Genomic DNA, 27,534 nt, shown 5'->3' on the forward strand with positions numbered 1-27,534 from the left:
TGCTGACCACTCACCCCCATCTAGTGCCGAGGTCAAGGAAGAGAGGAGCTATACCTCCACTCCCCCCAAGCGCCTACATGGCGTATAGTGGGACAGCTTTACTTTTTTTACTTTACTTTACTATATTCTGATTAAAAACTTTAAACTGTCACTATTTGGCATGATGGTATTTAACTGAGTGGCATGGTCTAAAATGAAAATAAATACTAATCAATCAAGTGGCATGGCTTATTCTTACATTACAATCATAAAGTACAGACCATACCCAACTCAAATTTTTCACAACCATGCGAAGACATCTTAGGAGGTACGTGAAATTTCATCATCATCATCCTTTCCCGTATTAGGCCACGAGGCCTGTTAGGGTCTTGTATTTTCTGTCCATCTCTTCTATAATTTAATATATATTATTTTATGATAAACACTGAATAATCAGTAATGTAATTTATTTAATTTATTTTAGATGTAGATTATATACTATGCATAACTTTGAGGGTACAAAGTTGAAGAGAAATTATATCTGGGGGTACGCGAACAAAAAAGGTTGAATACCACTGGATTAGAGAGTAGATGATAGCGGAAAATAACTGTTTATATATTTTTTTAAATTTAAGCCAACATATTATTAAAATTGTGATGACAATTCAATTCAAACTCAGTTCATCTGTACCTAAATATATTTTACATCTTACACCTTCTTTAAATTAAAATGACTGGACACATTCTGATATTGTAATGTTGGTGTGTTTGTTTCTTCTCTTTTGTTATATGAATATTTGTGAATTAACTGTTGATGCTAATTCTGTTCCTTCACCAATAGTATGGGTAAACATTCAATATTACACAAGGAGTATTAAACCTCTTTAGAACTGTTCCCACACACATAAACAGTAAAATGTTGTTCAAACAGCATACGTAACACTTTCATGTTCAAAATCATATAATGTCTCTTTATGATAGATATATCAACCAAAAGTACAATAAACATAAGCCATGATCAAGGAGAATTGAGTAATTACTCAATAAACAAAGATTCACATAAAAGTACAGTCAGCTTAATTGAAGACTACTTTTTAGACTTTCCAGAGGTTTCAATTTATTTTATGTCAACATCACTGTTAAGATGGCTATGCTACACAACTGAAGAACCAAAACTGCTCCATTGTAACATATCTGCAAAATTGAGGGCTGTACAGTGATGTTTTAAAACCAAATCCCTGAATCATTCAATAAATTGATTAAAATATTTCCCTTCCATTAAACATCTTAACAGTTTCAAAGGATATAGGTATACATTTGTACACAAATATATAGGGGATAATACAGTACATAGTCCCAATTATCTAACACAAACAGGACCAAAAGATGGCTGGATAATAAATTTTTTTGGATAACACAGAAGACTAATGAAAAAGATGAGGGTAAATATTAATTAAATGTATAACTCAATTTACAGTATTATTAGATTACGAACAAAATACAATGGCATCAAATAAAAAATCTCACAAACAAAAATAGTAATTACATACTATAAATTATAAGGTTCACTTTTTTATAAAATTCTTCTTATACCATTTTTGCTCCACGTGGAGGTGGAGGTTTTTTTATCTGTAAGACATTTGGCAAGATTCCTTGGATGGGTGATCAGCCCATCGCAAAGGACACAACACAGAAAAACATGCATGCCTTGGGTGGGATTCGAACCCACGGTCAGTGTCCAAGCACATGAAACCCATGCCTCAGACTGCATGACGACTGTGACCATTTTTTATGAAATTAGTAATGGGTATTTGCTTCTGAGCCTCCTTCCTTTTCTTTCTGGCAAGGTCATGCCAGCACCTGAACAGTATACATCTGTATAAACTGATTACATAAAATGTAGAAAATTCGTTGTGGAGCAGTGCAATTCATTCCACTACAAAATGGAGTGTTCTGATGCAGCACATCAGATTAAACAGAATGTTAGATAGCCAACAGTCAGATAATCAAGACTCTATTGCAAGCAGTATGAAAATTATTAGATATGCAGTAATAATTATTTTAATGGCACCACAATTTGTCTTCATTGTACTGCACAGTATAATAAAGCATAATTATGGCACATTATTGTCCAGCATAGTAAAGACAAATTATGGCAAAGAGCTGATGGAATATTTTTTATGATGTTTTTATTCAACAAGTACCATACAAATGTTACTCTTTACAAAACAAAAATGGATGTGTTCCTTTCTCAAAATATGAAAGATGCAACTACCAAATAATGAAATATGACAATTATAGCAGTCATCTCACAACCAAGATGACTGAAGTAAAAGGAACATGCCAAATAATAAAATGTTTGCAAATTCACTAACCATCTGTAACAATGATTGTCACTGTTGACAGACCAAACACAGAAGAAAGAAATGCTCTGAGATGCCTTTTAGCCAGCAGCCAGGAAGTTTATATTGCAATAGTGTGGTATTAAATTAAACGATACACTTTTTTCAAGTAGCAGACTTACAGATTCTTACATCCACAATTATGCAGGTAAATAGGATGGCTGCCAACAAAAACTATTTCGTATTCTGGAACATTATAACTCATACAAGCTGTTTGCATTAAACACACATTGAACATTACTTCTTATCCTTCACATTTCTAAACAAATTCAGGAAGGAAATATGTAATACAGTTAACAGGTACATACCAACTGCTGAATGAAGGAAGTGATATTCTACATATATGTAATCTTTCTTCATAAAAGTGTATAAATTTTTCTTTTATTACATATAATTAAAATCAACTACATTATTGGTAGTAAAGGTAACAGATCTAAACATTTTGAGCAATTATTTAGGGATAAATCTTATGTAACCTGTCATGAAGGATTATCTAATGCAATGAGGTTGAAAAGAAGAAACCTCATCATAGTTATTGTATGAACATTATATTTAAAAAATGTAGCACCATGTTTAATGAGCTTATGGCAATTTATTTCACATTAAAAGTTTCCCACTAGAGACCATCACATCATAATAATGAAAGTTTGTTCGGTTATAAATATTATTCTCAAATTTTCAAAATATATACCTTTTGCACTTACAGTTGAGAATGAAAATAAATGCTAACATTAGACTCTATATAATGAACATCCCTTCATGAAAGGAATTATTTATTAACCATGAATTTCAAATTATTCAAAAAACTACTGTTAAAGGCTAAATCACTTTACATATTTAATAATAAACTTTGCATTACAATATAAAAAATTATGAAAATTCATACAGTTTTATAGTTTAAATTTATACACCTACTGCTTGAATTTGTATTGCTACGAGTAAAATATGCACGAAATATAAGATAGTAGTAATCAAATGTTTCAAAATGAGAAGTAGTTGAGATACACTTAAAATGTATGCATAAAATTAATTCCTCTAACCTCATTCTAAGTAGAACACAGTTTAATTATGACAGCTGAAGACTTGCAGATATAATATCTACAAGTTTAGAAGATTGCTATACACAGTTGGCATCCTCCTTTCTTGAAGGATTTCATTTTTACAACCCAGTCTCACATCAACATGTAAACATAATATGTAAAAATGGTAACTTACTTCAACAGAACAGAAAGACTAGTACAAAAATATAGTAAACAAGGCTAAATATATATACACATATAGTTACACTAAGACTGCAAAAGTGCATCTATAGTTCATGACTGTAATCTTGAGACTTGCGGGGTGAAGGAGGAAGGATAGCGTCAGCCTTTAACGCTTCAGACTTCCTGCATTCCTTGCAAGTTTCAAGATTACAGTCGCATACTGTAGTGCCCAGTATTTATCATTCTCACAGCCTTATTTGTTCTTCTTATGAAGAATATTCATCAGGTTTTTTGACATGAAGTATGGTTTCTCTCGTGACCCATCATTTCTTTCACAGTCTTCCACTGAAAAACAAAAGTCCATTATTATTATTATGACATCATAAACAAAATTAAGCCATGTTTGGTGGGTCCCTATCACCAAAGCAAGGTGCATTCTCAGGTTGTGGATGGAGGAACAGCTTCCAGTTATGGAGGTTAGCTGCAAATATATTGAATAAGCAGTCACAGACAGCCGAGGGGTGGGCTTCCAGCTTGGGGGTTGGGCGTGAGGCTAACAAGGTTTCACCATAAAAAACAGCACTGTTATGAAAAACATAACCAAAAAGCCATGTTGCCCAGAACAGGGTCTGGTGGAGGGCTTTGGTTAACTCAGTGATGAACCTTTGGGTTCCATAAACCATCTAGTTAGTTAGTTCATTAGTTAAAAAAAGTTAATGTACTGTCAGATTATGGGATGAATTATTCTATTTATTTTTCAATACTGAACTGCAGAATACACCACAACATTTTGTCTTACAGTTTTACTTATAAACTGCAAGACAAAATGACATATATATATATCTGATGAAGAAATTAACGATATTAAGTATTAAGACATTATAAATGCTGTTTTATTTCTTCCTTGATTGTTTATTGGAAACTGATTGTTGAGAGAACAGTACAGTTTCAAACAGATGGCCCTGACCCTGTTTCTGTACTACAAATTATTCAACACACACATGCATGCGCACACACTTTTTTGTGTCTGTGTGAGTGTGTGTTTTGATATTTCTCATAACCTGTTGAATTTAAAGAAAATGTATTCATAGAACAAAAAATGTTATTTCACATAAACAACTTCAATTCTAACTTTACAGATCATGTGTTCTTAATATCACCTTTGAGTAACATAATTCTGTAACCCTGTAATAAAGGAAAATAAACTCTGCACCAGCAAACTGGACTCATATGCCTACGGCTAAATTAGAATCTTTTTGTTTTGTTTCATGTGGACACCATTTTTTAGTTGTACATAGTACACCTCATGTCTCTTCCATGCTGGTATTACTGATTATAAGAATTCAAGCTGTATGAGTTGGCGGTAGCATCCAATGGTATAACAACAATACCAAATTTCATCCAAACATCAAAACATGTCCAGCAGCCTTAGAGTTCAAATATGGGGGCAGACATACATTCATTTTTTAATATCATGCAAAGTACATATAATAACTGCACAGACGTGCTGAAATTCATTTAGCTTAGCCCACAAAACTGTTTGTTAAAATTACAGCTGGTTTACACAGACAATTCACAGAAGTTAAATGTAAATATTAAATTTCCCTCTCCCCTTGCAACAACAAACTCAAGCCTGTTCCAGTACATAGCTAACATTCAAATTATTTTATGTTTCTACATCTTTCAGCTTTTTTTTTTCATTTTATTATTTTTTTAGTGTTGATATTAATTCTGTTCATATATTATTCAATTTACTGTGTAAGTGTTTCTGTACTTGTACTTTATTTGTATAATTTAATGTCATTTTCTTTAATATAGTACAATATTGAACTTTGAAAACAATTTTGCTCCTTTTTAACTTTTGTTTAAAAACAGAGCCTGCAGTTGACTTATAGCATTTCAATGTTTTATTAACAGTGCCATATTGTGCCATATACAACTTCATATAAATGTATGTTATTAATTATATCATCAGCTTGATATAAAATTTCACATTCCATGTCATAAAAAGGTAAAACTTGTTCTATAACTGAAACTAAACAATATTTTCACAGCAGATCAGATACTTTTCTTTAGAAACCATCTGTTTCTGTTACTGATACTTCCATGTCAAACAGTTCACCAAGTATTTGCATGATTTGTAGTCATAATGATACAATCCAAACTCTTAATTGGTGCTTGTAAGACTTTTTAATCAACGATAAAAATTGTTTATATCTGCTGTTTCTTTTATTCACTGACTTAATATTAACTTATTTAAGTCTTTGACTACTACAGCCCAGCTATCTCAGTTTAGTGCAGTTAATACTATGTCTGAAAATCTGGAGTATCTTGGTTTGTAACTTTAACTTTGGTTCATTTTTCTAAGACATCTGCTTAGCCAGTGGAAATATGTATTCTTGTAAAGAAAAAAGGTAAGCCATCCTGTTACATGCCATGCAGGTGCACAGGGGAGAGAAGGTATAACTCCAATTCATTCTCAACCTTGGCATTAAATTGGGGTAAGTGGTCAGCATAATGCCCTGGCCTAATCCCCCCAGGGGGGGAAAGGACCCCCAGTACCCACTGGACAGGAAGCTGGGTGGGCCCCAGAGCCAAAATGTCCATTCTATTTGTGAGTAGAATCTGAGGAACTCCATGAAAACCTCCTTGCCAAGATTTGACCCTGTGTCGATACTTCAAAAACACTAGTCAGACCTGTACTTCTTTATAGTTTTTTAACAACGCTTTTTCAGTAGCTCAGAGTATATAGTGTGAAATGAGAGGATGATGGTGAATAATGAATTTGAAAGGATGTGAAAAAGGAATCATAGCCTAATTTAAGATACTATTCTAGCATTTGCCTGGAGGGACTGAGGAAAACTACAAAAGCCCAGTGGTGTTAATAATGCCACTCATAATATAATTTTTTAAACAGTAGCACATAGAATTTTGTGTTCAGTCAAGCTCCTCTTTGATTACAATGGAGTATTTAAGACAGATAAACTGCAAACCAATTAATACATGCCACGGCATAATAACCACCAATACACATTTGTCTTAGACCCCAAAGTTTTGTTTTTATCATTATGATGTCTGATGAACTTCTTTATATATGAATTTACATTTAAATAAAAAAAACGATCATCACAAAACTCTCAGCACATTTTATTACAACCAACTGCAATAATTCGGGGCTGCTTCACATATAGTAAATTAAAACATACAACTCGGCATCATCAAATGATTATTGCTCATTCCCTCAAGCATGTAACCTCTTTTGCACAAATGCTTTATTTAATGTCATGAGGTATTTCCCACTTACATACAACTGAAAACAGAACAATACTTACAGAAACAAAGGAAAAGTGTATCCACAGCCATTTCATAGACTCCAAAGAATATTGTTGCTATGAAGTAGGTACCAAATCCAATAATTAAGACCGGCACAATACTATAATTGAGCATTGGTACTTGTACATAATCAGTGTACTCTAGTTTCTTTGTGAACACAAAGAATGACAGAGCACACATTCCTGCTGTTATCATTAGTTTTCCCAGGAACAGCAAGAAATCTGTCACCTATGAAAAAAAAGTCGCATAATTAATAAATTCCGATACCAACCGAATGTTTTCTTTCATGAAATTAATATACCAGCCTACTGAATTTTGAAAGTGAATATAACTGTTATCCCTAATATTGACTTATTTGCAGGAATTCACTGAAGATGACTATCTTATGCATTATAGCAATGTGTAATCTGGTAGAAGTTCACCAACATTTCAGAGGTCTTTCCTCTGAAAAGTCAGTAAATTTCTTCTAGACTACATGGTGCTACAGCCCAGAAGAGAGTCATCTTCATACTCCCCACCAAGAGAACCTCAAATTCCACTAAAGATTACATTTATTTTATTAACAGAAATCTGAAAGTGTAAACTTCTTTACCAGTATCATTATAGGAAAAGAAGATGCTGAAGTCAGGTGAACAACCTACAATAATAAATTATTTGTTTTAAACATTTTATATATTCCTCTCTTTTCACTGCAATTAGATCTGACTCTTCAATGTTAAAGATAATCACAGATGAGGTAGTCCTTACATTCAATTTGAATAAAAATTTTATCTGACTGAGAACCACCAATATGTACATACTCGTATATCAAAAGCAAAGAAAATCAAAGCAAAGTTGTGCCAAGCAAATATGAGAGAAAAGTGAAGGAATTAGGAGCTATGCATTATTATTTGCAAAAAGAAACCTAAGAAGTCACATAGCCTTAACCTTTATCACATGGTAATAGGGGATTTAAACCTCATACTACATTACAATAAAATCCTCTCGGGCTATCAGCTGCGTCAATGGTTAAAACATGAAGACACCAACGTTTCGAGGTCCATCTCTGTCCTCGTCCTCAGGGTACTAAAGTGGTTGGGGCTCTCAACCGTCTCATATATATACCCTAAGGACGAGGACAGAGATGGACCTTGAAACACTGGTCTCTTCATGTTTTAATCACTTGACGCGGCTGATAGCCCGAGAGGATTTTATTGTACACAGTCGCCGTGAAAGCTCAAGATCATACTCATACTACTTTGTTGTCCGCCAGACTTCAGCTCCAGGCTTAATGATTTAGCAGTGCGATGTGCAATAACTTATTGTACTGTGTACAGTATGTAAACCTAATTCCGTATGCTGACAAAAAAAATCAACCAAAATATAATAAAGTAACTAAATTCAGCATATTAAGTTCTAATTAGTATGAGCCCTAAATTATTATTATTACTGCTAATAAACTAAGAGTACTTGAAAATTTACACCTGTTTCTTTCACAAGGTCCTACATGTAGTGAATTTCATTCACTGACTACTCCTAGTACATTATGACTCCATGGATAGTGTACATCTAGGAAACAATATTTTTTATGAAGAATGATTTCAGAACTCCCTACAAATGCACAAGATTCACTTGTTACAACCATTGTACTGTATGGTCAATACAAAATAAAATTTCTTTATCGATTATAAAATAGGTCAAAACAGGAATTTTACTCTTTACTTCATAAAATATTAAGAACACAGAATTGGAACATTCAAAAACACAAACACTAAATTTTGTGCCCACATTTGTTAATCACTTTCTTTCTAGTGCACTACATTGTTCATAAAATAATATTTATCAATGATAATTTCATAATACATTTCATAATTAAAGACTATGTAAACCAAGTTGTTATGACCCACTTATATTTTTCAATTTTCATAATTTGTATTATTTTCAAAAATAAATTTATAAAATCCTCCTTAGTTAAAGTATTCTTAACAGCTATGAAATAACTAGTATAAAATCTGACAAGAATACATGCTCCTCTGTAATTTCCATTAAAGACGTATCATCATGATCGTTTATTCGCTACTATGTTCAACAATAAAATATTTTGAGAGAAAACGATGGGAAATTTTAATTTAATTGCAGAGACATATTAGTATTATAGTGTACATGTTCTTTAACTCACCTTATCCAGTACAAAAACTCTTATTACATTCCTCATGAGCAAATTAAAGGCATCTTTCGCTGATCGACAGAAATTCTTCCCATGTATAGCACACATTATGTACGCATTCTTATTGATAAATTTTATGAACTTCTCCAGACACCAGAAGAAACAACGAAGACAACACATGATAGCCTTCACAAAGACATTATCGTACTTCTTCAGCTTGTGATTTATGTATTCCAATATCACTCGAATTAAGCGACAGATGGCAAGAATGAGGGATCCAAAAGCTATGGTACCCAAATGATAACTGAAACAAAATTGAAGGAGTGGCACTCAGAGCAGTCAGACACTTTCATTTCTTATTATAAGTACAAGACAAAATTACTTTTTAACAAACTGTATGGAATAAAGTCTTTCCTGATAAGCTAACAATCACTGAGCTTGTCAAGAAATTATAAGCCTTTCATAGAAATTTAAGGTTCATTACTATGTTCACAGCAGCCCCTCTCTGGTTGTTATCCGCAACCAGATGAATCAAGTTCACATTCTCTCATCCCAGTTATTTAAGACCCATTTTAATATTATCTTCACATTTACGTTTATATATTCCAAGTGTTCCCTTCCTTTCAGGTTTTAAAATTATGAATGTATTTATTATCTCTCCCATGTACTTTACATGTCCCACCCACAGCAACATCTCTATCTTGATCATCATGGTAATATGTATTTGCTCATGATACAAATTATGAATTTCTTCATTCTACAGTGTTCTTCAATCTTTGTCACTTCCTCCCACTTATATCCAAATGTTCTCCTCAGCAACCTGTTCTCAAACACTTTTAATCTATGCTCCCCCCTTCACATGCAAGACCAAGTTTCACACCCACACCAAACAACAATGTTTCGAGGGCAGAGATGATCCTCGAAACGTCGGAAATTGATCACCAACTAACATGGCTGATAGCCCAAGAAGACTTTATTAATGAAAGCCGCCGTGAAAGCTTCGCATCATATATCAACAAACAAAATTGTTTTGTATATTTTAATCTTTACATTTTTAAACAGAAAGTGGAAAGACAAGTGATTATGAACTAAACAGATGCAAGCATTCCCCATAGTTAATCTGATCTTCATTTATCTGTGAATGTGATTTTTATTTGTTACTCTTGCACCCAAATATTTGAACTTTGTAATTATATGGAGCTATCCTGAAAGACAAACCAAAACCATAATTACTCGCCATAAGCCAGGATGATGGTTTATGCATAATTTCAAATCAGAGGAACATATGTACAATTTCAGCTTTCAGGTGAGAGCTGTGTCAAATATCTGATGTTAACCAACATTTCAGCAAACATTGCAGTTGCCATTTTCAAGGTGGGTATGAGATGGGGTCAGTCAATTTCCTCTACAGTGCCTTAAAATGTTTATAATGCCCTGGTAAGGTGGTTGCATAACCAAAGTGGCATTCAGCAGAAGAAATTTTATTGTGACATTTGACAAGTTTTAAATTTTTGTGAGAGCCAGACACTTATCCATTGTCATTAAAATCTTTCTAATTTGTTTCATAATTTTGTTAACCATATACAACCAGAGATCAACCATGCCACTTTATTAACTCTCTAGCTAACTGGAAAACTGCTTACATTGGCATTTAAAAATCTTGGTTGATTAACTTTATTAATCACAAAAAATGGCAGCTTCTCACCTGTAACACTTGCTGCTAACGAAACTGTTAATATCTCCTTAGAGTTTCTGCCACCTTTACATTTGCATTGTCTCCCCTTTTGCCATTGGCTCTGATAGTTATTGTGTTACACCCACCCCTGTCTAATATCTTGTTAATAAATATCTGTTCTATTTTGCTGCCATCCCACAGATTATTCACACCATTCAGATTCCATGAACACACTTCCAGCCCTAATATATATATATATATATATATATATATATATATATATATATATATATATGGGGGGGGGGGGGAAGTCAGAACTTTAGTGAAATTAAATCTCTTCTTAAAACTGCCCAACCATTCACTTAATGCTTTAAAATATTGAACTTCAAATTCTTTGGCAAACCAGAGAGCTGCTTCTTGACCCAAGTGTGATCATTTAATCCTCTTGTTTTGGGGAACCAATCGAGAGTACATTTACTGATATCACTGTTGCTGGTTTTTCTTATTTTTCTGCAAAGTTATTCATTTTCATGTTCAATCCACTAGAAGTATTCCACCTTCCACTTCTTTAAATTTTCACACAAGTCATGCTAATTCCATATGCTTTGCAGCTTTCTTTAATCATTTCCTATGGTATGCTGTCACATAATATACACATGGACTGCTCCACTGAACTTTGGTGACTTTAGGCAGATGGACACTAGACACACATGGTGATATTAGCAGATTCTACTGTATGTGTATGTATATCTATATAGTCAACAGACCATTCATATGTCTAACCATGTTTCTCCCAAACAATGTTTCAGAGGGAAAAATGGTAATGAGAGAAAAATGTTTTTCTTGTTAGACAACCCCTCAAAAAAGCATCAATCTTCTTTTTATATTGAGCATTAACCACAATTCTGGATACTGGTTAATAATATGAAAACATTTCATCAAAACTTTAATTTATACCACTAAAATTACTACTTACCGTAAAGTCCGCCCAATACTGACTGTGAGGACAAAGAATGGCACATCAGATTTATTGAATGTCCAATACCATGTTGCAAACGTTGCTGCCAGAATAATTTCTCCAAGAGCAGAAACAAAAAACAGTCCCCAAAATATACCAAATATATTAAATGCATGAAGATAATTAACATAATTCTCTTTCTCATAGTTGAAAAACTGGCACACAGCAGTGTGACATAATTGTGAACAGGCAGCAAAGGTGAGTGGATCACATTTATCACCAGTCTGTAACAGACAGAGGAAACACATTATACTGAGGTTACTTTTATGTGCCAAAAAATTTGTTTCACCTTGCAGCACCAACTCTCACAACACCAATAAATTGACTTCTCATTGCTAATGTTTGATTTGAATGAGGTACAGGTAATTTATTCATTTACTTTGCATAAAACCACACATTCAAACAATAAAAGTGTTTGTGTGGTTTGTATGTGAAATATGGTTTCACTTGCAGATCTCACAGGAAATTCCAATATAAATTTTCTGCTGCCTTAACTCCAGATGCATCAATATTGTGCAAGGTGGTTAAGAAACTCAGGATGGCAGAATTATTTTTGGATAGATGGCACAAGAAAACATCATAAGCGCTAACAAAACACAATTAATTCACAATTTTTTGTCCATGGCTCTTTATCTGATCAATAAATTTGTCTAGTAATATTTTTGTTCAGTTCATTTTATGTCCTGTCACTTGCAGCTGTAACTAAACTGAATTGTACAGCTTGATTGCAGCAATCTAACTACCGAATTTAAAATAAACAGGACCTAAAACAAACTGGATATAAAGAAAAGTACATGTAACATCTGGGACCAATTAACTGTGTATACCTGATATTATTTTATTCATCTCCTTGGTTCTGTATGAAATCTATGTCTCATTATATGAAGCAGAAACTGTCTTCTTTGTTGATTAAGCATTTCATCATCTGTATCTAATAATCTCTCCATTACAAAATTTATTCACTGTTGTGTGGAAGTAAATTTTGGCATTGCTTGTGTTTCTTTTTTATTTACATACTTTTTATTATAATTGCTATTGATTCTATGCATAGACGCACACAGCACTTGCATAGATCTACAACAAATATTACATACCTTATATGTACCAATGGGAGTAGCACATGTGCAGTTATCCATTTGGGCTTTATAAACTGGCCGCGATAAGCCAGCTAGGAACAACAACACCGCTACGAACCAGCCAACGACAAACAACTGCAGAAGCCATGGGAAGAGCGGGAATATCAGTGTAGATGTAATGTTACCCACAGCTCTGAAAAAAAAAATATATATTGGCCTTATGAACTAGGAAAGGGTATATGAAATTATATGCTCCACACTTTTTCCAGATTATTACAGCATTAGTATGGGTATAATTGAACTATGAATTAGTGAGGATTACGTAGATTTGAACTCCGGTAGTGACAAGGAAACTATAGTCTTCTGTAATTTTGTCATAGTCCAATTTAAGGTACTATCCTGGCATTTGCCTAGAGGGACTGAGAGAAAACCACGAAAAACTACAGTCAGGTTAATTGGTCTCTGGGCCGAGACTTGAACCCAGGACCTCCCAAATAAAAAGCAGGAGCACTGACCACTCGACCACAGTGTTAGGTTCTACAGTGGCAACAGATATATAAGACATCTTCACTAACATGTGGCTGCACCAGGAAATAATGAGGTAAATCATTTCAGTAAAACCAGCCCACCTCAGAATTTCTTGAAACAGATTTGTTGCTAAAAGATTACACTACTGGTCTAACACTTAATAAGGGCAATCTAGAGTTGTAGAAAACCTGCACCAAGATGGATTATTAAACTGTGTAAATATTATTTTAAAAATTTCACAGGCCTCTTTGATATATGGAAAAATTTAAAGGAAAAGTAATTGAGTTTCCTTCAGAATAAATACTGGAAATTTATGATCATCATCTATAAGGTTTGGGCCTTTTGGCCCATTCTAATCCCAGGATTAGTCAAACTGTTTCCTCCATCTCTTCAATGGTTGACTTCTTTCTCTTCTTCCTTTTTTGATGGTAATTGAACAACTGTTTCTCTAGAATTCATTTTAATACTATCCACCATCTATGCCAACATCTCCCAAATACTGACTAAAGATATGTAAACTTAACTTCAAATGTGGCACCTTCTGAAGCAAGTAAAAACATAACAAAAGATTCCTTGTTAATACTCACTTGCTTGCCTCCTTAATGAGAGCTATTGCAATCCGAATTCGACTACGAAGGAAGATCAGAAGAAGTAACACAACAACCAATATTATGGCAGAAATAATCAGGAAAGCTAGCCACGTGTCTTTCATTGCTAATATTTCATTCAACTCTTCTTCAACAGGTTTAAACAAATTGGAGCGTGAATGTCTTGAATTCTCCTGTACTGCGTTTGAATTTGCACTTTCTTCAGCTGTCTTCATTTCATCATACTTCACATAACTTGCATAACAACCTGTAACAATACAGTATCAGCAATGCACAGATAATGAAGGAAAATGCTTTGGCATTTACCCAACTAAATAACTAACTCCACGGAGCAGATCCATTCTTAAGAAACTAATAATTGCTCAGCTACTCAAAAAACTCCCTGCCTTTTATGGAACCCAAAGGTTCATATGATGTCCACAACAGCCCAACACTGACCCTATCCCGAGTCAGAAGAATCCAGGCAACAACCTCCCACACAATTTCCTTAATGTTATCCTCCCACTTTTGGCATCTGCTATACATAATATGGACAAGTGCATATCATACACCGTCCCTGTATACAGATTTGTCTTTGTATGTCATACACACATAACTTGTATGTATATTTATGATCTACATAAAGTAAAGCCATCATGTTATATGCCAATGTTGGCACTTCAGGGAAAGGAGGTATAGGTCCTACTCATTCTCAACCTCAGCACTAGAGAGGGGGGGGGGGGGGGCGAGTGGTCAGCAGCATGCCCTGACTGCACCTTACTCCCAGAAAAGGATCCTGGTATCTACAGGATAGGAGGCTGGGTGGGACCCAGAGCAGGTATGGATGCAGAGGCTAGAAGAAAATCCTCTGCCTCTGTCAGGAATTGAACCCTGATCACCTAGCTCATAATAGCCAGTCACTATACTGACTGAGCTACCCATCTGACTTATGATCTATATACCACACTAAAACTCACATGCCTAGTTCAAGTCAGTCATTAGTTGCTGTTTTCAAACTGTCAGCTAAAATTTCTTTTCATGTGGCTCCCACATTATTTTTCATTTACCCACCATACTACTGTCACAAATGTAGCTTATTTTTCAGACTTGTTACCATACATCATTTCAGATGCACAAAATTGTGAAATGGGAATGATGGCACTAACATCATTCCCATTTCACAATTTTGTGCATCCAATACGTTGCTATCACTGAACATAGGAAATTAAAAAGTATGAGGCAGGAAGGGACCTCCAATGGCATAACATTCATAGCAAGTTTAATAAAACCAATGAACTAATTTAAAGGCTTGAAATGGGACAGATCAACACACAGCACAGTAACCACATGAGCCTACTTACTTTCATAGTACATATAAGGAAGTTAAAAATTAATTTCACATATTATAATCAGTACCTGTAAAGATTTAATCATATAATAGTTGCACTTTATTACAGACATCTGTGAAAGCAAAATTTACTTCCATGTATGTAACTTCATCCAAAACAAGAATTTGTAATACCAAACAGATGGGCTTCAATTCACAGATATAATTTACAGACAGTAATAAATTTACAACATAAGGACACATAAGAAGCCATCCAAGAAAAGATAAACAATGTGGAATCTGACAGATTTAATTGACTATTTTTTATATCTATCTATATAGTGGTATAAAGATAAAAAGATATGAGAATTGGAATTAACATCTGCCTATGCATGCACATCTACCAGAAGTACCATATCTGCTCCTGCAGTTCCACATTTTCATACTTACAGTATGACAGCAAAGCAATGACTCCAACAAGTGACAACCAGACCATGACGCCAGCAAACCAGCGCATGAGCACAATATAGACAAGACACAGCAACATGGCCAAAACCAGACCTCCAATAATAAAGGGCCAGCTGTCACTCAGGTCTTGTACTATCTTCTGGCCCAACTGTCAGCACAAAACAAAATATCAATACAACAGAAATTCTGTTATGATGTAACATGCTTCATACAAATTGGCAAGTGAAAAGATAGGAAAAGTTTAAGATTCTTGAGTAGAATATGTCATTCTAAAACATTAAAAATAAAATCAATATTTACAAAAAGGAGTCAAGCAAAGGATGATAGAAATTTCATACCAAACACATGGTAACATTTAACATTAACCAGTATAAATGACCAACAGACACTGTATACAAACATCTACAGCTTCCAACAAGAACAAATTTAAGAGGAATAAAGATGACTGCGGCATTTACATTTCTAGTACTCACAGAGTCTGTGTGGACTTGATATACTGTTCAATGCTTAATCCCACCTCTTGAAACTTTTCATAAGATTTTTTACTTCTAATATATATCTTAATTGCATCATGCTTGTGTTCCTCAATACAATACTTTTATTTCCGTCGTTACACAAGCTTATTGTTAAAAATCATATAAAATTTCACATAAAATTGTTACATTTTAAAATTGACGACATGTTTCGATATACAATTCTATCATCGTCAGGTCTATCAAAATTAAAATTAAAATCTGGTGTATCTGTTGCTCTGCTTATATTGCTTTTGTTTTTATCCGTTTTTATTACATCTCAGGCTTCTTCCATTTAATTTTGGAGACGCGCCTGGGTGCCTATATCTGCAAAATCAATTTTAATTTTTTTTTTATCGTGATTCTGGATACCGACATAGGAAATGGAATAATATTACTCTAATTTTATATTAAGGAATTACTCAAATATATATCGTATTACAAGCAAAAGAAATGCAATCACAAAATATAAAGTATTATAACATACCGGGTTGTGTGTGAGGTGCGTGTCCGTTGTTATTGAATGGCAGACAGCAACTGAGTTGTAAGTCTCGTGTGTGGCTATAGTGGGTGAAAGTTGTTTAGGGGGTTGGGTCAATGGACTGTAGAATGTTAAATATCGGATTGTTCGTGTAAATGTTGCTGTCTGCCATTCAATAACAACGGACACGCACCTCACACACAACCCGGTATGTTATAATACTTTATATTTTGTGATTGCATTTCTTTTGCTTGTAATACGATATATATTTGAGTAATTCCTTAATATAAAATTAGAGTAATATTATTCCATTTCCTATGTCGGTATCCAGAATCACGATAAAAAAAAAATTAAAATTGATTTTGCAGATATAGGCACCCAGGCGCGTCTCCAAAATTAAATGGAAGAAGCCTGAGATGTAATAAAAACGGATAAAAACAAAAGCAATATAAGCAGAGCAACAGATACACCAGATTTTAATTTTAATTTTGATAGACCTGACGATGATAGAATTGTATATCGAAACATGTCGTCAATTTTAAAATGTAACAATTTTATGTGAAATTTTATATGATTTTTAACAATAAGCTTGTGTAACGACGGAAATAAAAGTATTGTTCTAATATATATATATATATATATATATATATATATAAAAGAAGTTAAGATAAAATTACACAATTTTTATAACCTTAATATCTAATCTAGTATCTATGCAAAATCAACAGAGACAAATGCAAGTACGGCACAAACAAACCAGGCACAACATAAGAAACATGTGTTATGGTACATATTTATTGTACAAGATACTGGTATTCTGTTAAATTTAAAATCAATCCAGCACAGTAAAAATATGGCAGGACTGAATGTATCTAGTTTGTTGCAAACGGTAATGTTGTTTGACATATTCTCATTAATACTAAAGAATTTCTATTTACCTGCTATGCCCATCCATCAGTCTGTTACTTACAAGGCAGAGGGAAGCAAAATAACTTCTAATAAAATGCAGAATTCGCAGTTATCTTTTGTACAATCAAATAGGCACACAAACCTATCATACCAAATGGATTAAATGTTTTAAAGGGATTATTTTACACAAGCACTTATGTATTCAGTGAATATAAAAAAAGCAATTTCAATTCCATTACCATGAGAACTTATTCTGCAACAACAAATCCCTTAAAAGATGTAATAAAAGATATCACAATTTTACCAAATATATTTTTGTGTACAGAATGTATTAGTTACACATAATTTACCAATTCCTTCTGCACTGTGATGCCATGTAGTCTTATAGGTAGTTACTATGTTTTTGAGAAACAATCCTGAAGATAGAGGTGCTACAGTCCTTCAAAATGTTTGTAGCCACCTATAGGACTATTCAGTGTCACAATCCAAAACAAAACAATTGACAAATGTAGCTTTATATACATTAATGTACTGTAAAGTTCATATTCTCCTTGCATAGTTACTTCAAATTGAACAAAAACGTTTCTTCAAAATAATTTTAAATAACTATATTTTCATCACCAGAGAAGAACTGCATCTTAATGAAAAAAGAAAAACATTAAAACTGAAATGATAACACATATATTCCTATTTTTTGCACATGCAAGGATAGTTATTATGCAGAGTAAATTTACCAGCAGAACAGACAGAAAGTTAGCAGTGTGAAGATACACAAAGAGTGCAATGCAAAGGCTAGTATTTTTCTTTTAGACAGTCATGCAAAGAAGACATCGCAAAAAAAGTGCATGTAAGTAGATAGCAGAGTAAGAATCTTCATTCATATCAGAATGAATTACGTATGTTATTTTTCAGTTGGTTGTCTATTTATCAGGATGTTCACCAATTTACATCAACATACCTGTACTATATTAAATATTTATGTACTTCTGTTATCTAACAGTATGCATATTTTGAATAATTCTCTTTTGTTTAAACATTTCATTAGTGATAACTCTTTTTTCAGGGTTCTTCACATCATCAATTTTACAAAATTCAATCAAGTGAAGTTTCATGTTACATTATGAATGATATACTTATATTGCTGCCTGTTATACTAGGAAGGTGTTGCATTCTAGGCTATAAATACGTAATGCCCTTCATTAATTTCAAGCACACTTTATTATAGGTGTCTTCTCTTTTAAAATTCACAGCAACAGAGTTCAGATATTATAGCAAAGTCAATATCTGGATGAGTCTGTAGGCCTATTTTAATACTTTCTACATGCTAATGCTTTTTTAAAACTGTTTTCCAAGATAATTTTCTTATAGGTGTATTTACTTCAAATTATTGTGCAGTATTAGTCCAAATGCATCTAAACATTTCTACATGTTACCTTAGAGTAATGTGTAGAAAGAATCACATACACACAATTAAAGTGGCAAAGTGCACACATGCCCTGAGACCATATGCTACAATTCTGTACCATTTAATGTGCATGAGACACAACATAAACTGTGCAGTAACATATTAACCAATTACTTTTCAGCATTTTGTACAAACCAGTGTGGTCTGCTTTCTAGAATCCAGTAACAAAATATCCATTCACTTTTATTCAACTTTCTGAAACTTAAAACTTTCACATAAAGATCCAAAACTTGCACTCTGATTCTTTTTTGTACGTCTTCAGCATCTATTTCACTCTGTTTGTTCTTAAGGATGCATTTTCTGTGATTTCTCATATTTATGATCCTGTGTGGCAAACATTTTTCCTTATGTTTCTTCATTAATGTTCCCTTTGGATCCATTTGTTATAGGCTGATAGATCTATGTGCAAGCAAGCTATGAAGTTGATTGTTTCTCCATACTTCTATTTTGTCTTCTTTCTGTACAATCTTGAATTATTCATTGTTCATCAGGAGAAAAGTGGCTCTTGTAACCAGATTACATAGTAATGCAGTGTTGGGTAATTCACCAGAGATTTCTTTCTTGATTGAAGATTTAAATAATCTTTCTACTTACCTATAATGCAAACTAATTTGTCTATGCCTACAAAAAGGGCAAACCTTCCAAATGCGTAATGAATGTGGTGATTTTGTGCTTATTGCACATAGTATGTGTGACTGTACATTTAAATCTGTGTGGTTCCAGGAAATGATACAAATTAAATTAATCAACATCAGGACTGTTATCATCACATCATTCATGCTCGCATTAGTTCTTCAGATATTCAGTGTTTATTATTAAAATATTGGTATCAGTAGCCTCTAATAACACACTGCCTCTCTTCAGAAGGCTTAGCACACTGAACCTTCCTAACGTTCACACAGACAAGATGCAATGAACTGGAAAAAGAGCTAGGAGTAATGTCCACATCTTTTGTCCAGTATCATTAGTAAACTTCAGTTTTACAGCATTACTGATAAAGGTGCATGTCACAACATAATTTCTAGATGTATGTAGACATATTATTATTCTAAATTGATGTTACCAAACTATAAGCTAAAATAAAAATGGGATGCCTGTACTTGAATTACTATGTTCTTCAATAAAATTTTCTCAGGCAATCAGCAGAATCAATTGGTTACAAGAAGCGACCAACATTTAGAGAACCATCTCCGCCCCCATCAACAGGGATCAGAACCCTGATAATGGGGAAAGAGATGGTTCCTGAAATGCCGGTTGCTTTTTGTAACCAACTGATAGCCCGAGAAGATTTTAATGAGTTTAATTGCCACAAAAGCTTCAAATCATATATTATGTTCTTAAAACACAAACACAAAATACATACAAACACTGATTGCATTCCATACCTCTTTTGCCTGTGCTACGATGTTTATTACACCCGACTGACCTACCAACACATCCTCCAACTCTCCTTGTGTCTTATTTAGAACCTCCTGCAATTCCTCAGACAAAGTGTCTATAGTACCAGGTAAGCAGCGCCCATAAACTACAAGCAAATACAGATGATAGTAAGGAAGTGCCGCTTTAATCATTAACACATGAGTAATATAAAGACTTGAAATTAAGGACATGTTAAGCTTCAATATTTTAAATATTGTCTTTACATGGAAGACAGTACAGATAAAGCATCACAGCATGAAAACGTTTTCTGGATGTTCAGACAAGGTTCCATTAACTCTGAATGTGAAGGTGCTTCAATCCACTGCAGAGTCACTCTAAATATGGCAATAAAGATAATATTCCCAATACTGGTGATGGAATCAAATTCCCATTAAGGACATAGCTAATCACCCTTCTGATTGTCATGACTCCACACAGTGCCACAGTAGCTTCATAAAACAACAAACCAGGACTGGTCAGCTGACTGATATTATATTATATTTCAGGTTTTCATGGCATTGACAATTTGGAGTGTTGTTTTCTGGATTACGACATTGTGTAGTCTTGTAAGCAGTTACTAATGTTTCACAGGCAAATATCACCTCAAACTTCTGAAGATAGATACAATCAATTCTTCTAAAACATTGGTAACCACTACAAGACTACATGGTGTCATAATAATAGCAGAATCCATAACTTACTCCACAGTACAAAATATTACTTCAATAATTCACATGTAGGCAAGCACAGCACACAGTATTCTATAATCAAGTTTAAAACATACTACTATGATCCATCAGACAAATGGTAAGTCATGAATATATAACAGAATAGAATCTATGTAAAGCACAAATCTGTCTCAGCTGTTTAATATAGAGAAATGCAAAAGAGTGAAAGCTGTAATTAAGCCTCATGAAAGTTAATAACCACGACTTTGAACCACATTAAATAAAGGTTCAGTTCAGAGAGTAATGTAATAAATAACAGAGATATAAATGTGACATTAAAGAAATTAACAATGTACAGCAGAGTCCTCCCTGAGAAGTGGACAGTCAGTCAGACAGGCAAAAAGTTCCCCACCTTTTATGGAACTAAAGGTTCACTATTATGTTCATAAGAGCCCACCACCAGTTCCTATACTGAGTCAAATGAATCCAGTCCATATACATGCACTAAATTTACTTAAGATCTGTTTTATGAAAAAAGACAACACAAAATGAACAGGTTATTATAATGCATAAACAGTATATTGTAAAATTAATGCACTAAGAATAATAGAAGAATGCTTCCACATTGCACTTTCATTTTTCCTGTGAAGAAAGCAAAAGAATATTAAAAGACTGTAAAGATTAAATGTTATATTTTTACAAGAACTGACTGTTGAAAATTAGGGGAGTGCATAATATATTTTCACATAGATGATTTAATTCACATCAAATATAATTCAAATGATAGTTCTGAAATTATGATGGGGTTACAATATGCCTTGATGAAATTGCATTTTCTACTTCCCCCGATAATATATGAGTGAATATGGAGCATTGGAGGCATAATGGCAGGTAGAAGCTGAAGGACTCTGGATAAAACCAGTAACAGTGCCACTTTGGACACTATGAATCCCTGATGGACTTCCCTGGGAGCAAATGTGAGCCTGGCCTGTGTGATGAGAAGCCAGCAACTAACCACCTATATTACAGCACAGACATAACATAGGCAGTCCCTTTACTGTCTTCTATCAAACATTTTGTAACATCTCACAGTTCGAATGTCTTGTGCAACATTCTCTTTCACAATGAAACTCAATGGGAAAAAATTAATCCCATCTTTGAGATAATCCTTTACATCAGGGACTAAAATTATCATACTCCTACAGTTGTTAAATGGATAGTAATGTTTATTAGTTTTTAAGAGCATATGTGGACACCGTCTGCATCCAAACCAGCTCCGAGGCCCACCCAGCCTCCTATTCAATGTGTACTGGGGTCCTTTCCTGGGGGTAAAGCATGGCTAGGGTGTGATGCTGACCACTCGCCCCCATCTAATGCCAAGGTCAAGAATGAGTAGGAGCTATACCTCCTCTCCCCCAAGCAAACTATGCGGCATGTAGCGGGACTGCTTTACTTGCTTATTTACTTCCTCTATGTGGATATAAACAGCCTCATTGTTAAAACTATAAAAGAAAAGAAACTACTGTTCGGTATATTATGTGTCAATAGGATTCCTACTGTTTAACTACTTCACTTCTAAAAACTGTATTAGCCTTCTATCACAACAGATAAAAGATGACAATATTACCACTTGTGTAATAATGCAGCACATTCAATTTGTTCTCTAAACCACCATAATGCATAGTACACAGTTATCTAAGAAACTAAAAAGAAAGCTGACACCTAAATATTGTCATACTGGACCATTAGGCATTCTTGGTTTGGACTCAAACACGGTGTATCTAAACACTTACACACATGGAACGTTTAGAAACCAGATAACCAAGGAAAAAACAAGATACAGAATCGCCAAAGTTTCCTAAATACAAAGGAACTCTTGGCATTGCTGGATACATTGCGGGCATCAAATACTTGGAAGAACACTACCTCATTGGTCTCATTTCATAACACCATTAACCATATATTTGTTTGCACATGCATGATAATTAGTAGTTTGAAACTTTGAGTTATGAGGCAAAAAATTTAAATACACATCCACAGTTTACACACAGATTAAGTTGGTGTTCTTGGAAGTGGCATGTCATACGATAATATAATGACAAGGAACGAAAAAGAGAACAAAAGAAAATTATTCATTGTAGCTAAATGTAAGGTGATGACTGAAATTCACCTCTAACATGCAAGTATAACACATGGCCTCAGAATCTGAGGTAAAAATCTTCCAAAAGTGGGGTACACACAAGGAGCATGTGGCACTACTGTTTCCATAGGTGTATTTTGAATCCAAAGCTTATATACTTACAGCAGAATTATACTGTATTCCTCTTAAGCATGTATAATTTAAAAAGCATATTGTATTAGCTGCATCTTATGCAATGATAAGTATGAAAATAAAGGAAGCACCAACTTCAAAGAAAATTCTTGTATATGCATAATTTTCCAGACAGCAGGGATGCAGTGTCATGATCAGACATTTCAAAGATATGCTCTTGCAGTTCTCAGCACTAATACACTACTAAGAAAATAGAGACGTAGATTATAAAACAAATGTCCTTAAAGCAAATATTAAAATATCAAATTTCTGATCCAATGGGTTAGAAGAAGTTTTCATTTATGACAGGTCTGCTGCTGATGAATGCCAATCAAACTTGCATATTCACAGAAAATGACTTAAAACTATATGTCATGAGAAATGGTATGTACAATGAATGGCAGGACTTTCAGATAATTTTTTATGAATAGAAAATAAAACACGCTATGAAAAGCAGGCTGTAACAGGAAACATTATGCAATATTATATTACTGATGTTGGTTTGTATTAAGAAACAGAGCTGAAGCAGAAAATCACAATACTGATTTCATTATATAAAAAAAATGTAATCGCTGTAAATGTAAGCCATTTAACATAACTTATTAATGACAGACTGCATCAATATCACATCCCAATATGCTACACAAAATTCATTGGGTAAAATTAAGTTACAGTACACTGCCGATTCCCGATTGGGGGAAGCAGGGGCCTGAAAGATAACAAAAAAATCATGGTTAACGCAAATTATATTTCATTAGAATTATCAATGAATGCTGAATTCAATTTTATGGTGTAGAAATATTTTACACAGAACAAAGTTATTAATATACAAATCAATAGTAAAAAGTATATTATCACATGGAGCTGAAACATGGTCAGTAAAACAGAAACACAGAAATAAATTACTAGGTACAGAAATGGATTATTTAAGGCAGCTGGCAAGGATATCATGAACGGAAAAAAATTAGAAATGAAACAATCAAAACAAAAATGGGAATAAAGAAAGACATTTTACACGAAATAGGACAGCAATTAAGACGATATGGCCATATCATGCGAATGGAGGACAGCAAAATTGCTAAACAGGTTGCAGGATGGAATCCACTGGGGAAAATGGAGTGCAGCAGACCAATTAATACATGGAACAATTCCTAATTAATAATAGCAATCATCATGTAAGTAAATGGTGGTTCAGAACCTGTTCTTCCACAGAAAGGGATGCAGGAGCTCTGAATGTTAAAGTGTTCATGGTTTAATTCATATATGAAATTCTTACAATTATAATTTTAAAATTAATTCTGCTTACACAAATTATATCTACATGTACATGTATATAAGAGATGGAGGGATGACAGTCTGCAACATACTGAAACCAGAAATGTGATTTTGAACTTCAGTTCTATTACTCACCAAAATGACTGATTCAGTAATTACACCTATTCATCAATTTATGAACTTTTGATTTACAAATTTTTACCACAAACCACGTAAATTTATGTCTGTTTCTTTGATTTATGAGCACTATTTTCACCACAATGAAGAACCATCCTTCATCCAAGTGCTGTGTCTGCTTTCTACATACTGAACACGAAGGAAAACACTAGTATGCAGCACATGGAAAATGTGAGGCTGACTCACTACCTACAGCCGTCCATTAATCTTTATGATTATTATAAACGCAGTATTTAAAAATTAATAAAGACATCTTTTTACAAAAGTTCTGAAGCTTATACTGTAATTTAAAATTATTCGTTGTCAGGACTTGTCTGTTCTTTAAAATCACAACATTTTGGAGGCTGGTTCTGTCTCCGTCTTAATTGTCAAGTGACAGAGACCAGCTCTATCTAAGGGACCCAACAGAGTAGGTACCTCTCACCTGATGACGGAAACAGAACCAGCCTCCGAAATGTCGTGATTTTAAAGAACAGACGGTGGAAAGAGTCCTGACAACGAATAATTTAAGTCTAAACTACCGTCGTCAAAACCCTTTAAAACTGACTTATACTGTAAGTACATTAACTGCTGTACAATTTAAACATTTGAGATACCACTTAAGTCGTGCTTTTCAGGGTTAAATATTTAATAACTATCAGAAAATTAACAGTTCTTCTTCTTATTATTACTGTACAATATTCGAACATATGGGGTAAAAATAATGCGTGATTTTTTGGGGGGGAGGGGAGGGGAGGGGAGTCAGGAACCATTCAGAATTCTGTTACAACGAAATTAATGAAAATTTTACTTTCGATTTATAAATTTTTAACTTACGAACAGTTGTCATCGAACATAATTACATTCAAAAATTGAGCAATGGGTGTATTTCTATAGATTGAAGAAAATTATTCCATAACAAAGATGTCATTATGCATGTGCCACCAAACATTTGTCTGTAAATGCATTTATAAGAGAGTAAAGAATCTACTTATTTCTGTATCTCAAAAGACTGCTACCTCACGATATTTCAGGTCATCTGTAAAGTTCCCAATGATGCTGATGAGCACCTCGAAGCCACCTGACACTACAGTGCTGATGAGATACTTGGCATCAATGATGTCAATTGGAATACATCTCCCCTGCACTGTGGACCAATCAGCCTCTTCATATCACATTGTATAATAACACCGTTCAGTGATCACATCATGCATTACAATCACTAATACTTTAAACTTAAGAAAATGGATTCAAATAAAATAAAATACCTTCCTTAAATATATAGCAAAATCTTTAAAGGAATTCATTGTCCACCTCCATAAATATTAATCAACAGCAATAATTCTGAATACTGCCTGTAAATAATTCTCCACTAACGTGCACGTTGGTTGTTTTGTATTCAGACCATATGACACAAATACTGCTGCCTTCAAAAAACTTATCAGATGCAGGCTTTTTGGCTATTCTGTTATCAGTGAGTAACATGTCTAGGCTGAGTGCAGGTTAGTGTTCAAAATGGTACTGCACTTAAGAATACAGCAGCACAACACATTTTCATCCGTGACAGTTGTATAAAAAATAATTCAGCACATGTATGTCATAAATTTCACCAAAAATTCCCTGGTGTTGATATTCCTGCAAGGTGTACCACTCTTTTTGGATTAATAAATTCAAAACTATGGGTTCAGTACTGGAAAAATAAACCAAAAAAGAAGATGCCATGTATTGAATAAAGGATAACTTGATTATACTGGTGCAAGATTGAAGTGTTTACCATGACTGGTAAAACTAGCCCAGTAAGCTGACATTTCAGTCTCCTCAACAAAAACAACTACAAAATTACCAAACCTTCAACTGCATGAAATAACACCAAGTGCATCCATTGAAACCAAGACACCCAGCTACAATGATAAATTTCTGCAAGTGCTTCATGCTCAATTATTTTATTCTTACTGACACAGCTACATTTTATTTAATTGGGCAAGAGAACACACATAACACCAATTACTTCTAAAAATTGGTGTGGAATCAGTGAAAGGCAAATAATTTTCCATACTTTTTTATGCATTTAACTCAGAAAACGTATAATTTGATTCTGAACACGATTTTCCCACAGTTAACAGAGAAAGAATCACTTTCAACAGGACTCAGCAAAGATGCACAGAGTCAATAAGTGGTGAGTTTGGGGACAGAATTATTAGTGAAGGCTTATGACCATCTCATTCCCTAGACCAAACACCATGTGACTTTTACTCATGGGATATTTTGAAAGACAAAGTGTACAAAAGAAATTCCCACACATTACATGAACTAAAAGAGAATATTCAGGATGAAATATCCAGGATTTTTAGATGGCTGTCTTCTGGTTTGTTGCGCCGTGTAGACTACAAAGCGCAACAACCCAGAAGACAGCCATCTTCAAACTCACCGCCATGAAAATCTCAAATCCTACATATCCATGATTTCCTTAGCAGACCTGCAACGTGTAAACCAGAGCAAGTTCACATGCTGTAATGCATGTTAATGAGCACAAGAGAAACATTTCCAACACCTCCTCTGAGCCAGCAACTTCTCAAAACTTTGTGTACTCATACTGT

General features: G+C 34.0%; 1 protein-coding gene across 5 annotated transcripts in view; it reads right to left on the minus strand.

The window, feature by feature from the left end:
• Nucleotides 1–2,151: 2,151 nt before the first annotated feature.
• Ctl2 (Choline transporter-like 2) overlaps nt 2,152–27,534 on the minus strand; it is a 72,599-nt gene continuing 47,216 nt past the window's right edge. For 4 of the 5 annotated variants that reach the window (XM_087340509.1, XM_087340507.1, XM_087340505.1 and 1 more), the window contains 8 exons: nt 20,494–20,633; nt 15,724–15,889; nt 13,947–14,214; nt 12,850–13,024; nt 11,714–11,979; nt 9,075–9,366; nt 6,916–7,144; nt 2,152–3,928 (listed from right to left, as the gene is read on the minus strand). In XM_087340509.1, coding sequence (XP_087196635.1) covers nt 3,837–3,928; nt 6,916–7,144; nt 9,075–9,366; nt 11,714–11,979; nt 12,850–13,024; nt 13,947–14,214; nt 15,724–15,889; nt 20,494–20,633 — 1,628 coding nt within the window. In that variant the 3' untranslated portion in view covers nt 2,152–3,836. Of the gene's footprint in view, nt 3,929–6,915; nt 7,145–9,074; nt 9,367–11,713; nt 11,980–12,849; nt 13,025–13,946; nt 14,215–15,723; nt 15,890–20,493; nt 20,634–25,956; nt 26,085–27,534 lie in introns of all 5 variants that reach the window. The other variant, XM_087340508.1, reaches the window with a different exon arrangement.

This window comes from Zootermopsis nevadensis, unplaced genomic scaffold (genome assembly GCF_977971745.1).
Source record: "Zootermopsis nevadensis isolate Lab colony 2312 unplaced genomic scaffold, Znev_1.0 Znev_ptg000061l, whole genome shotgun sequence".
NCBI lineage: Eukaryota > Metazoa > Arthropoda > Insecta > Blattodea > Termopsidae > Zootermopsis > Zootermopsis nevadensis.